The 12,587-nt window shown below is 47.1% G+C and overlaps 1 protein-coding gene across 1 annotated transcript in view; it reads right to left on the reverse strand.

The window, feature by feature from the left end:
* Positions 1-9,301, reverse strand: part of lamp1a (lysosome associated membrane protein 1a) — a 41,677-nt gene extending 32,376 nt beyond the window's left edge. The window contains exons 1-2 of the mRNA XM_086006118.1: positions 9,149-9,301; positions 25-143 (exon numbers count right to left, since the gene is read on the reverse strand). Of these exons, the coding sequence (XP_085862244.1) occupies positions 25-143; positions 9,149-9,182 (153 nt within the window). The 5' untranslated portion in view covers positions 9,183-9,301. The remainder of the gene's footprint in view (positions 1-24; positions 144-9,148) is intronic.
* Positions 9,302-12,587: the final 3,286 nt, after the last annotated feature.

Here is a 12,587-nt window from a genome sequence, read left to right on the forward strand (position 1 = left end):
GAGAGAAGCAAATATGTTACTTACCCCCTTTTCAGCAGTGGTTTCATAGCGGACTGAAAAGTTAGCTGAGAATTCAGCCAACAAACATATTTTATTGCCTTCTTTCACCTCAAATCTCTTTGTTAATGCAACCTGTACAAAACCTGCATAAAGAAAATTATGTAAATTAAAAAACTGAACTTTGAAACACTCAATAGAAGGCAGCATCTGTAAACACTCAATAGAAGGTAACTGTTAGATACTCGGGTCTGCCGTAGACACCCAAGGTTCAGTAGCACCAGACACTCCAGCAGGCTCAGTAGATTACTTTTAAAGGGAGGTGACTCACACTGCCCTCTTATCTACTTGCACAAGAGTGTAACCCAGCAACATTGCAATAGCATCCCCCTGTGACCTGAACCAGGTATTCGTATATTTCATATGAATGCTTCTTCAATTTCTCCAGAGGCACACAGAGTTAACATTTGGCAAGGCATGATGCGTATTATTAAGCTCCTTTATTTCACAGCGAGCAAGGGTACAGAACATTAGCGGATTGTCTTACATGACTTAAATAGGTCTTTTGTTACTCCAGAATTTCTGACTTTAAACTTCCCCAAAACATTTGCAGCTCTCTTCGAAACGGACTGCCCTCAGTCTTCCCAGTTCCTAAAGCCGGTCTCTGCCTGTGTCCCACCTTCCGAGAAACAGCAATCAAAAAGGCTAATGGAATGTTGGCCTAGAACTAGGGGGCATAATCTTAGAATAAGGGGCTGCCCTTTCAAAACTGAGATGAGGAGAAACTTCTTCACTCAGAGGGTAGTAAATCTATGGAATTTGCTACCCCAGAGAGCTGTGGAAGCTGCAACATTAAATAAATTTAAAATGGAGATAGACAGTTTCCTAGCAGATAAGGGAATTAGGGGTTACGGGGAGCGGGCAGGGAAGTGGACGCGAGTCTAGATTCAGATCAGCCATGATCCTATTGAATGGCGGAGCAGGCCCGAGGGGCCATGTGGCCTACTCCTGCTCCTACTTCTTATGTTCTATCGCAAACAGGCTGGATTACAAAGGGGAAAAAGTTATGCTTTAGTTGTATTGAGCCTTGGTCAGACCCCATCATCTGGAGTACTGCACCGCACCTCAGGAAAGATATATTGGCCTTGGAGGGGGTGCAGCGCAGAGTCAGCGGAATGATACCAGGGCTGAGAGAGTAAAATGATGAGGACAGGTTGCGTAAACGTGGCTTGTATTCCCTTGAGTGTAGAAGATTGAGGGGTGATCCGAGCGAGGTGTTGAAAATGTTAAAAGGATTCAACAGGGCAGATACAGAGAAACTATTTCCTCTGAAGAGAGCATCAAGAACGAGGGGACTTAAAATTAAGAGCCAGGCCATTTAGGAGGGAAATTGGGAAGCACTTTTCCACACAAAGGGTAGCAGAAATTTGGAATTCTCTCCCCAAACGGCCGTGGGACAACTGGCGCCTTCAAGACGGAGATCGGTAGATTTTTATTAGACGAGGGTATCAAGGGATGCGGAGACATGGTGGGTAAATGGTGTTGAGGTACAGATCAGCCATGATCTAACGGAATGATGGGGCAGACACAAGGGGCTGAATGGCCTGTTCCTGTGATCAATGGACTATCCAACACAATGGGTCTGAAGTGTTTTTTCATTTACTCAGACAAGCTAAGGTTTCAAATGTAGTGTCTGGGTAAAACAACTTTAATTTAGCATATTAACCACCTTCCATCCAAGTGCCTTATTTTATAAAATGAGAATAATCATCTTTGCTTAAAAAAAAAATGTAATTTTCTGCCAAATCCTGAGTGGAAAGTCAAAAGATTCCCAAACATGACAGTAATGCTCGACAGAAGACAATACCTCAAAGCACTACTCTACAGTAAGTAATACCTTGAAACATTCAACAGAAGGCAATACCTTGAAACAATGTGAATCAAAAGATATAAAAGGTGAGAACCAAGATACAAATGAAAAAGACTGAAACAAACAACTTGCATGGAAGGCTAGTCACAGCAACTTCCTTGCAGAGACTGTTTAAATAGACTGTCACCCCTACAAAAGGTAAGCCATTTTGTACTTATAACAGAGATCCAAAGGCAGTTTACAAAGGAGAAATGGTTAGGAGACTGTCAAGTTTGAGGACTTTACGGGTGCAGAACAGTAGCAGCAAAGCAGAAGGATTTAGCAGCAGTTCCAAAGAGTAGGTGCAAGACAGCTGATGGCTGTGTTGCTAATGGTAGTGCAGAGGCCAGAATCTGTAGACTGAAGAGCACAGCTTAGGATTGAGTACTGGATGAAGTTGAACATGTAGGGTGGGGCATGGAGGGATTTGTAAGAGGGTGACGATTTTAAATGTATATGTTGGAGGACAGGGTACCAGTGGGAGTAGCACTTTGTAGGCAGCAGAGTTTTGCATGAACTAGTTTTAGGGTGGAGTTCAGGAGGCTAGTGAGGAAGATACTGGAAAGGTAGAGCCTGGAGGTAACAAAAGCATGAATGAGCATTGCAACAATGGGGGCCAGGTAAGGTAGAGGCAGGTGATATTAGAGGTAAAAGTAAGTGGTCTTGGTAATGGATAGGATACAGAGTTTGTTCAAGATCAAACAGCACAGAGGTTTTGTACCATTGACTCAGCCTGAGCAACCAGCCGGGAAGAGGGGGGAAAATCAGCATCCAAGTAGAGTTTTTTGCAGATGCTGAATAAGATGGCTTTAATCTTTCCAATGTTTAATTGGAGGAAGTTCTGCCTCACTCATGACTTGATCACTATGCCTATGGATAATGTGACTGACAATTTGACAACAATTATGCAGACAGACATTGTCAGAGAACCATTTTTCTCTTGCTAGTGTGGAGTGGAGAATCAGCTCCACATCCTCCAGCCATTACTGCTTTCTAGAATCCCAGAAAAAGTTATGGAAGAAATTTGTCTCACGAGAAACTTTTGAAAATCTGGACTTTGCAATTCTCATTCCTGCAATAGGAGCTCCCGACTGAAATAAGCACCAAATGCACCCACAATAAGGGTGCCCCAAGTAGGTCAAGCAATCAAAAGGATTAAACTTCCTTGCACGATTTCAAAATTTGCAGATGCCACAAAACTCAGAAATGTAGTAAACAATGAGGATAGTTATAGACTTCAGGAGGACATAGATTGGTGAAATGGGCAGATGAAATTTAATGCAGAGAAGTGTGAAGTAACACATTTTGGAATGAAGGATGCGAAGAGACAATATAAGTTAAAATGATACAATTCTAAAAGGGGTGCAGGAACAGAGACCCAAGAGTGTATGTACACAAATCTGAAGGTGGCAGGACAAGTTGGGAAGGCTGTTAAAGCTTTATTCCTTGGCTTTATTAATAGAGGAAGAGAGAACAAAAGAAAGATAAGTTATGCTAAACCTTTATAAAACACTGGTTAGGCCGCAGCTGGAATATTGTGTCCAATTCTGGGCACCACACTTTAGGAAGAATGTCAAAGCCTTAGAGAGGATGCAGAACATAAGAATTAGGAGCAAGAGTAGACAATACGGCCCCTCGATCATTCAATAAGGTCATGGCTGATCTTGAACCTCAACTCCACTTTCCTGCCCTATCCCCATACCCCCCAATTCCAAAAATCTCTGTTTCAGCCTTGAATATACTCAACGACTCAGCATCCACAGCTCTTTGGGGCAGAGAATTCCAAAGATTCACAACCCTGAGGGAAGAAATTCCTCCTCAGCTCAGTCCTAAATGGCCGACCCCTTATCCTGAGACTCTGCCCCCTCGTTCTAGACTCTCCAGCCAGGGGAAACAATCTCAGCATTTATCCTGTTAATCTCCCTCACAATCTTATATGTTTCAATGAGATCAACTCTCATTCTTCTAAATGCCAGAGTGTGTAGGCCCAATCTACTCAATCTCTCCTCATAGGACAGTCCTCATCCCAGGAATCAATCTAGTGAACCTTCGTTGCACCACCTCCAAGGTAAGTATATCGTTCCTTAGATAAAGAGGCCAAAACTGTGCACAGTACTCCAGGTGTGGTCTCACCAAGGACATGAACAATTGCAGCAAAACTTCCTTCCTCTTGTACTCCAACCCTCCGGCAATAAAGGCCAACATACCATTTGCCTTCCTAATTGCTTGCTGTATCTGCATGCTAACTCTGTTTCTTGTGCTAGGATACCGAAATCATGAAGGGATCAGGAGAAATGGTTTCCCGTGGCTGAAGGATCCGTAACCAGAGGACACAGGTGTACAGCAATTGGCAAAAGAACCAGAAGTGGCACGAGGGAAAAAAATTTACGCGAGTTGTTAAGATCTGTAGTGCACTGCCTGAAAGGGTGGTGGACGCAGATTCAATAGCAACTTTCAAAAGGGAATTGGATACTTGAAAGGGAAACATTTGCAGGGCTGTGGGGAAAGAGCAAGGACGTGGGACTAATTGGAAAGCGCTTCACAAGAGCCGGCACAGGCAAGATGGACTGAACAGCCTCATTCTGCGATTCTATGAAGTCAGGAGTTAATCGAGGATAGGCAGACTACTCCCAGCACTTCCAAACACGGGAATTCTCCAAATGCACAAGAGATTCCAGAAAGCACCAAGCGAACATTGGATGGTGGCCCTGGAGGATGCCACTGAAGGCACAATGATGAAGTCGTTGAAGGATAAAGAGAAACAAGCTCTGAAGATAACTCCTTCACAGAGACAGGATATTCTATAAATTTTGCTTAATGCAGTCTGTCCAAAAGACAATCATCAACACAACTATGCTGTACCACTTTTTAAAAAGGCTCAAGTGCTTTGATTGAAAATAGTTAAATCACATGTGCATAACTGACGTGTTCGTACCATGCAGTGCTTGGTCAGGACATGAGTTTTGCTAGATGTGCTACATTTTTAAAAATGGGAGTAGTGATGGAATTCTGACTAGAACAAGTCATTTCAGTGAGAACCAATGACAAACACTTTTTAGGACCACTGGCTTTCAGTTCCATCAGCAGTGCTGGAGAATGAAGGAAACCTTTCAACATTTAAGTCGCTAACTGTAGCAAGATGATGATTTTATTGTAGAGATTTTTACTTCAACAGATCAAGTTGATTGAAAGAGGTTAAATCTTTTAAAAGGTTATATTGCATTAAGGTACTACACAGGTTATGTATGTGGCCCCAGCTCAATAGTGTCAAGCACGGCATTACTCCTTTCAAGTATGTTCCAATTAGAACTTTTGTAAATTGTATAATACTTGGGAGTTTTGTTTTTTTGAGACTACAGTGCAGATTCTGACCAAAAGTAGAAAGTGATATATGTATGGTGGACATTAATGCAAGATTGCTGAAAGTGGGGACAGGATATTAAAATTCAAGGCATGGCAATTCTTAAAACAGGAGTTTCCAGTTCAAAGACTGCAAGCCTGATGGAACAAGACAATACTTGTTCTGTGGTTACTGCCTGTTTTGCACCAATTGAGGATCCAAGTTAGAAACACTGCAGGGGAAAACCATAATAATGGTCCACTTTTGCCTGATTTTGCTTCTGTAAAGTGCCATGGGCCGATTGCACCCATTAATGGGTGCAATCTAAATACAAGTTGTGGTTGTCAAAGCCTTAGTCACCGTTTCTGGAGTCTCATCGGTACTCTTTCCAGGTTACTGACATTCACAGGTATGATCAAACCTCCCATTCATTTAGCATGGATCACATCAAAATCAGTGGTAATACCAATACAATTGTTTAGCCATTTTAACTTTGATGCGTTTTATCCACTCACTTCCAAACTGGGTTGTTACATAATACAACTCCATAACTTGCCATAATCCAAGAATTCTTTTAAATTTACCATTTCACACTTGCAAGATCATAAGTACACATTTACAGAAGTCACGGTTTAAGCTAGCTCATCAGGACCAATCACACGTATGAGCATGAGGTTAACCGTAACTCACTCGTGATTTCTGTGCTTGTGAAATAACGGCTTGGTGTTACTTATGGAGAAATTTCTCCCACAGTTGGCCAAGACACTTCCTTTACCTTCTCTGCTTCAAACTAATGATTGTACACTCAACCCCAAGGGGGTCAGTTATTAACAAAATGCTCAGCTTCTGGAATCTACATTTTACAGAGGTGAAGATTGCAACATCAATAACCATTTTCACAATGCTCCTAGCAGAAAAGGGAAGGGGGGGGGGGGGGGGGGGAAAGAGGGAGAGAGAGAGAGAGAGAGAGAGAGAGAGAGAGAGAGAGAGAGAGAGAGAGAGAGAGAGAGAGAGAGAGAGAGAAAGGGGAAAGAAAGGGAGACCGAGACTGGGACAGGGAGGTGAAGGGGTGTGTGAGAGAGAGTAGGGGGGGGGGGGGGGGGGAAAAGAGAGAAAAAAGAGAGGGGGATAGATGGTGACTGGGGCAGAGAGGGAGAGGGAGGAGAGATGATATTGCAGAGATATCCCCGCACATACCAGATCCAGAGTACACCAGGTAGGGGGCAAAGATTACTCCTCCCCATGTCAGACTCACCAGGTAGGTAGCAAGGATTATCTCGCTACCCTGACTCAGTTTACACCAGGTGCAGGGGTTGTCCACCCCAGCTCAGATTACACCATAGAGGCACAGAAGGAGGCCATTCGGCCCATCGAGTCCGTGCCGGCACTCTGTAGAACACCCAGTCAGCCCCATTCCCCCGCTCTATCCCCGTAGCCCTGCAAGTTTATTTCCCTCCAGTGCCTATCCAGTCTCCCCTTGAAAACATTGAGTGTCTCCGCTTCCACCACTTCCGTCGGCAGCGAGTTCCAGGTCCTCACCACTCGGTGTAAAAACAGTTTTTCCTCACATCCCCCCGTATTTCTTGCCCAAAACCTTAAATCTGTGTCCCCTAGTCCTTGTACCATCAACTAGTGGGAGCAGCCTTTCCCCATCTAGCCTATCCAAACCTGTCATAATCTTATCCACCTCTATCAAATCACCCCTCAACCTCCTTTGCTCTAATGAAAACAAATCCAGCTTCTCCAACCTGTCCTTGTAACAAAGATCCCCCATCCCTGGAACCATTTTGGTAAATCTCCTCTGCACCCTCTCAAGGGCCTTCACATCCTTCCTAAAGTGTGGTGACTAGAACTGGACGCAATACTCCAGTTGTGGCCTAACCAGCACTTTATAAAGGTTCAGCATAACTTCTCTACTTTTGTACTCAATACCTCTATTTATGAAGCCCAAGACCCCTTATGATTTGCTAACCACTCAGTATGTCCTGCCACATTCAGGGACCTATGCATATTAACTCCCAGGTCCCTCTGTCCCTGCATACCAGATGCAAGGGTTACCCACCCCAGCTCATTACACCAGGGGAGGGTGTTATCTCCCCCCAGCCCCTCAATGCTTTGCTTCCAATTTCAACCTTTCCTTCGCTTTCACATGGTCCATCTCTGACTCTTCCCTTCCTCAACTTCTCTGGCTCCATTTCTAAGGATAGGCTATCGGCCAATATCCACTGACTCCCACTGCTACCTTGACTACACTTCCTCTCACCCTACTTCCCGTAAGGACTCTATTCCATTCTCCCAGTTTCTCCGTCTGTCACATCTGTTCTGATGATTCCCCCTTCCACACCAGTACTTCCTATATGTCTTCCTTTTTCCTCAACCGAGGATTCCCCCCCTACCATGGTTGACACAGCCCTCGACCATGTCTGTTCCACTTCCCTCAATTCTGCTCTTGCCCCCTTCCCCCTCCCTCCCAGAACCATGATAGGGTTCCCCTTGTCTTCAACCCACCAGCCTCCACATTCAATGCATTATCCTCCGCCACCTCCCTCCAGCATGATCCCACCACCAAACACATCTTCCCCTCACCTCCCCTTTCAGCATTCCGAACAGATCGCTCCCTGACACCCTGGTCCACTCCTTAATCACCCTTAACACCCCTCCCCTTCCCACAGCACCTTCCCGTGCAAGCACAGGAGATGCAACATCTACCCCTTTGCCTCTTCCCTTCCCACTTCCAGGGCCCCAAACACTCCTTCCACATGAAACAGCGATTTACTTATACTTCTTTCAATTTAGTATAATGTATTTGCTTCTCACGATGTGGTCTCCTTTGCATTGGGGAGACTAAACGCAGGTGGGTGATCACTTTGCAAAACACCCCTGTTCAGTCCGTACGGGAGACCCTGAGCTTCTGGTCGCCTGTCACTTTCATTCTCGGCTCCACTCGCACTCTGGACCTCTTTGTCCTCGGCCTCTTACACTGTTCGAACGAAGCCCAATGGAAGCTCAAGGAACAGCACCTCATCTTTTGATTAGGCACAATGAGCCTTCTGGACTCACTGAGTTGAACAATTTCAGACCATAACCTCTGGTAATTTTTATCACATGGCAGCTGTTGATAATTCTGCCATTGCCATTAATACCTCCTCTAGACCCACCTTTGTTTCTTAACTTGTCCCATTACCATCTCCTTTTGCCTCGCACCATCATCCCTTTTGTCTCAATCTCTCCTGCCTTCCATCCTATCACGGACCTTCCCTTTTGTTCTTTCCCCCCGCCCTGCACTTGTTCCATCTCCAACTTTTTCCAGTTCTGACGAAGGGTCATTGACTTGAACCGTGAACCCTGTTTCTCCACAGATGCTGCCTGACCCGCTGAGTGTTTGCAGCATTCTCGCTTTGTATTGCAGACCTCCAGCAGCCGCAGTGTTTTGCTTTTGTATTTTAGCGAGGGTCACCCACCCTGGCTCAGATTACAGCGGAGGGCAAGGGGCAAAGGTTAGCCCCAATCGAGCATGCGCGCCCCCAACGCGCGCGCGCGCGCGCGCGAGCGCGCGCGCGCGCACACACACACACACACACACACACACACACAGGAGGGGGCGGGGCCGCGCTCGTTCTCGATCCTTCCAGGCCTCACGTGACGGCTGCGCATGTGACCGACCCCCCCTTTAATCTGCCCCCCTTTAATCTGCCCTCCCCCAACACCCGGCCCCCATCACCCTAACAACCGCGGCCCGGCCCCGAGCCCCCGGCCGCTTCATAACCGCGCACTGCGGCCTGCTGACTCACCCGGAGCCCGCGTCAACACACCACCCCCCAACCAACCACACACCCCAGGCCGCCCGCTGACACACCGACAGGCCCGGGGCCCAGCCGCAACACGGCTATGGCGTCGCTTACCGAGCAGGAGCAGAGGGGCGAGGAGACGGCTCATGGCGGCGGACCGGAGCGGAGAGGCGGTGTGAGGTGGAGGTGAAGGTGAGGCGCTCAGTCTCTTGGATCGCTCGACAGCAGCTGCCGCTCGAGCCGCTCATGTGACCGCTTGCATCATCGGGGCGGGGCCTCGGCTGTCAATCAGCCAAACACAAGAGTTGCATTGCCACAGCGCCCGGCACATCCTCCGCTCGCAGCCAATGGAGCTCTGTCTCATGTGCATTGTTGCAATGTCGCACATTCCGCAACTAATTTGCGCACGGAAAGATCCCACAAACAGCCCTGTGATAAATGGCCGGATAATCTCTTTTAGTGATGGTGGTTGAGGCATAAATGTTGGCCAAGACAACAACAATTGTATTTATATACGCATTTCACACTTCATCTAGAGCCATTGTCTGTTTCTTTACCTGTCCTATTACCATCTCGTCTCACCTTCAATATCTCTCAATGTCTCTTCTTTCATCCCCTCCCCCATTTCCCAACCCCCAAACTGCCTTTTGTTTCATTTCCTGCCTTTTCTCTCGGTCCTGACGAAGGGTTTCGACCCGAAACGTTGACTCTGTTTCTCTCTCCACGGATGTTGCCTGACCTGCTGAGTTTTTCTAGCATTTTCTGTTATTATTTCAGATTTCCAGCATCCGCAGTATTTTACTATCGTAATTGTATTTATATAGCGCCTTTAACTTAGTGAAACGTCCCAAGGCACTTCACAGGAGTATTATAAGACAAGAAATTTGACACCGAGCCACATAAGGAGAAATTGGGGCAGATGACCAAAAGCTTGGTCAAAGAGGTAGGTTTTAAGGAGCGTCTTAACGGAGGAAAGAGAGGTAGAGAGGTTTAGGGAGGGAATTCCAGAGCTTAGGGCCTCGGCAGCTGAAGGCACGGCTGCCAATGGTTGAGCGATTAAAATCGGGGATGCTCGAGAGGGCAGAATTGGAGGAGTGCAGAGATCTCGGAGGGTTGTGGGGCTGGAGGAGATTGCAGAGATAGGGAATGGTGAAGCAATAGAAGGATTTGAAAACAAGACACCGTTAGAATTCCGCTGCTCTTCTTTGAAATCGTGCCATGGGATCTTTTATGTCCACCTGCGAGGGCTGACGGGGCCTCGGTTTAACATCCGAAAGACGGCACCTCTGACAGTGTAGTGCACCTTCAAGTCTCCAGAGTGGGACTTGAATCCACGATCTGTGACTCCGACATGAGAGTGACACCATTGAGTGACAAGCTGACACAGGGCCAAACAGATGGACCTGTGAGCAGCGGCTCAATGGGGCACTGTAAACATAGGGATGCCATTGTTTTTAGTTGCCGCCACCGACTCCATCCCTCTCCCTGGCCATTGTCTGAGGTTGAACTAGACTGTTCGCAACCGTGGCCTATTTGACCCTGAGCTGAGCTTCCAACCCCATATCCTCTCCATCACCAAGACCGCCTACTTCCACTTCCATAACATCACCCGTCTCAGTGCTGCCTCGGCTCATCTGCTACTGAAACCCTCATCCATGCCTCTGTTTCCTCCAGACTCGACTATTCCAATGCTCTCCTGGCCGGCCTTCCACCTTGCACCCTCTGCAAACGTGAGCTCATCCAAAACTCTGCTGCCTGTATCCTAACTCGCACCAAGTCCCGCTCACCTATCACCCCTGTGCTTGCTGACCCGTGTCCTAACTCGCACCAAGTCCCGCTCACCTATCACCCCTGTGCTTGCTGACCCGTGTCCTAACTCGCCCCAAGTCCCGCTCACCTATCACCCCTGTGCTTGCTGACCCGTGTCCTAACTCGCCCCAAGTCCCGCTCACCTATCACCCCTGTGCTTGCTGACCCGTGTCCTAACTCGCCCCAAGTCCCGCTCACCTATCACCCCTGTGCTTGCTGACCTACACTGGCTCCAGGTCCAGCAATGCATAGATTTTAAAATTCTCATCCTTGTTTTCAAATCCCTCCATGGCCTCACCCCTCCCTATCTCTGTAACCTCCTCCAGCCCCACAATCCTCCGAAATCTCTGCACTCCTCCAATTCTGGCATCTTGCGCATCCCTGATTTTAATCGCTCCACCATTGGTGGCCGTGCCTTCAGTTGCCTGGGCCCTAAGCTCTGGAATTCCCTCCCTAAACCTCTCCACCTTACTACCTCTCTCTCCTCCTTTAAGACGCTCTTTAAAAGCTTTTGGTCACTTGTCCTAATACTTCCTTTGTGGCTCGGTGTCAAATTTTGTTTTATAACGCTCCTGTGAAACTATGTTAAAGGTGCTATGTAAATGCAAGTTGTTGTTGTGAACAGGGGGAACTGTTAATGGGTCTGTAAACAGGGGAACTGTGACCAGGGGCTAAAATCATAATCATAATAATCATCATAATCAACTTTATTGTCATTGTTAGTGCACAAGTGCAGTACAACGAAATGTAGGCTTGCGGCTCCTGAGAGTGTACATTTAGATTAAGACATTTAAACATTCAACATACATTTGGCTTGTAATACATTAACATAAACATAACCATAATAAAGTGCATTGGCAGATGTGCAGGCTTTCGAGTTTATTTGTGGAGTTCAGTAGGATGACAGCCCTGGGAAAGAAGCTGTTCCTAAATCTGGTCGTACGGGTGTGAATGCATCTGTAGCGTCTCCCAGATGGCAGGAGGGCGAACAGACTGTGGCTGGGGTGGGTAGGGTCTTTGATGATGGTCAGTGACCTCCGTAAACAGCGTTTCTGATATATGTGCTCTATGGTCGGTAGCCGGGTGCCGGTAATGCGTTGGGCAGTTTTGACTACCCGCTGCAGGGGGAACTGTGAACAAGGGTCGGTGTGCACAGGGACAACTGAACAAGGGCAACAGTAACCAGGGACAACTGTGACCAGGGGCGAAACAGGGGAACTGAACAACAGCTTGTATTTATATAGCATCTTTATTAATGTAGTAAAACATCCCAAGGCACTTCACAGGAGCGATTATTGAACAAAATTTGACACCGAGTTCCATAATGAGACATTAGGACAGGTGAGAGGTAGGTTTTAAGGAGTGTCTTAAAGGAGCAGAGAGGGATAGAGAGGCTGAATACCAGTGAAGGTGACGACACCTCAGGGGAGTGCAGTCTAGAGCACATCCATGGCACCATGGGGCAAATGACTACACGGGGGGTCACAGCAAAGTGTAGAAATGCAGTGGACATGGGGGATTTAATAGTCAGGGGGATAGACAGGTGTTTCTGCAACCGCCGACGTGAGTCTTCCATGGTGTGTTGCCTCCCTGGTGCCAGAGATAAAGGACATCACTGAATGGGTGCAGAACATTTTGTGGGGTGAAGGGGAACAGCCAGAAGTTGTGGTTCATGTTGGAACCAATAACATAGGAAGGAAAAGGGTTGGGGTACCACAGACAGAGTTTCAGGAGCTAGGGAGGA

The sequence above is a fragment of the Somniosus microcephalus genome, chromosome 14 (assembly GCF_052327205.1).
Source record: "Somniosus microcephalus isolate GS21.2 chromosome 14, FLI_Smic_1.0, whole genome shotgun sequence".
NCBI lineage: Eukaryota > Metazoa > Chordata > Chondrichthyes > Squaliformes > Somniosidae > Somniosus > Somniosus microcephalus.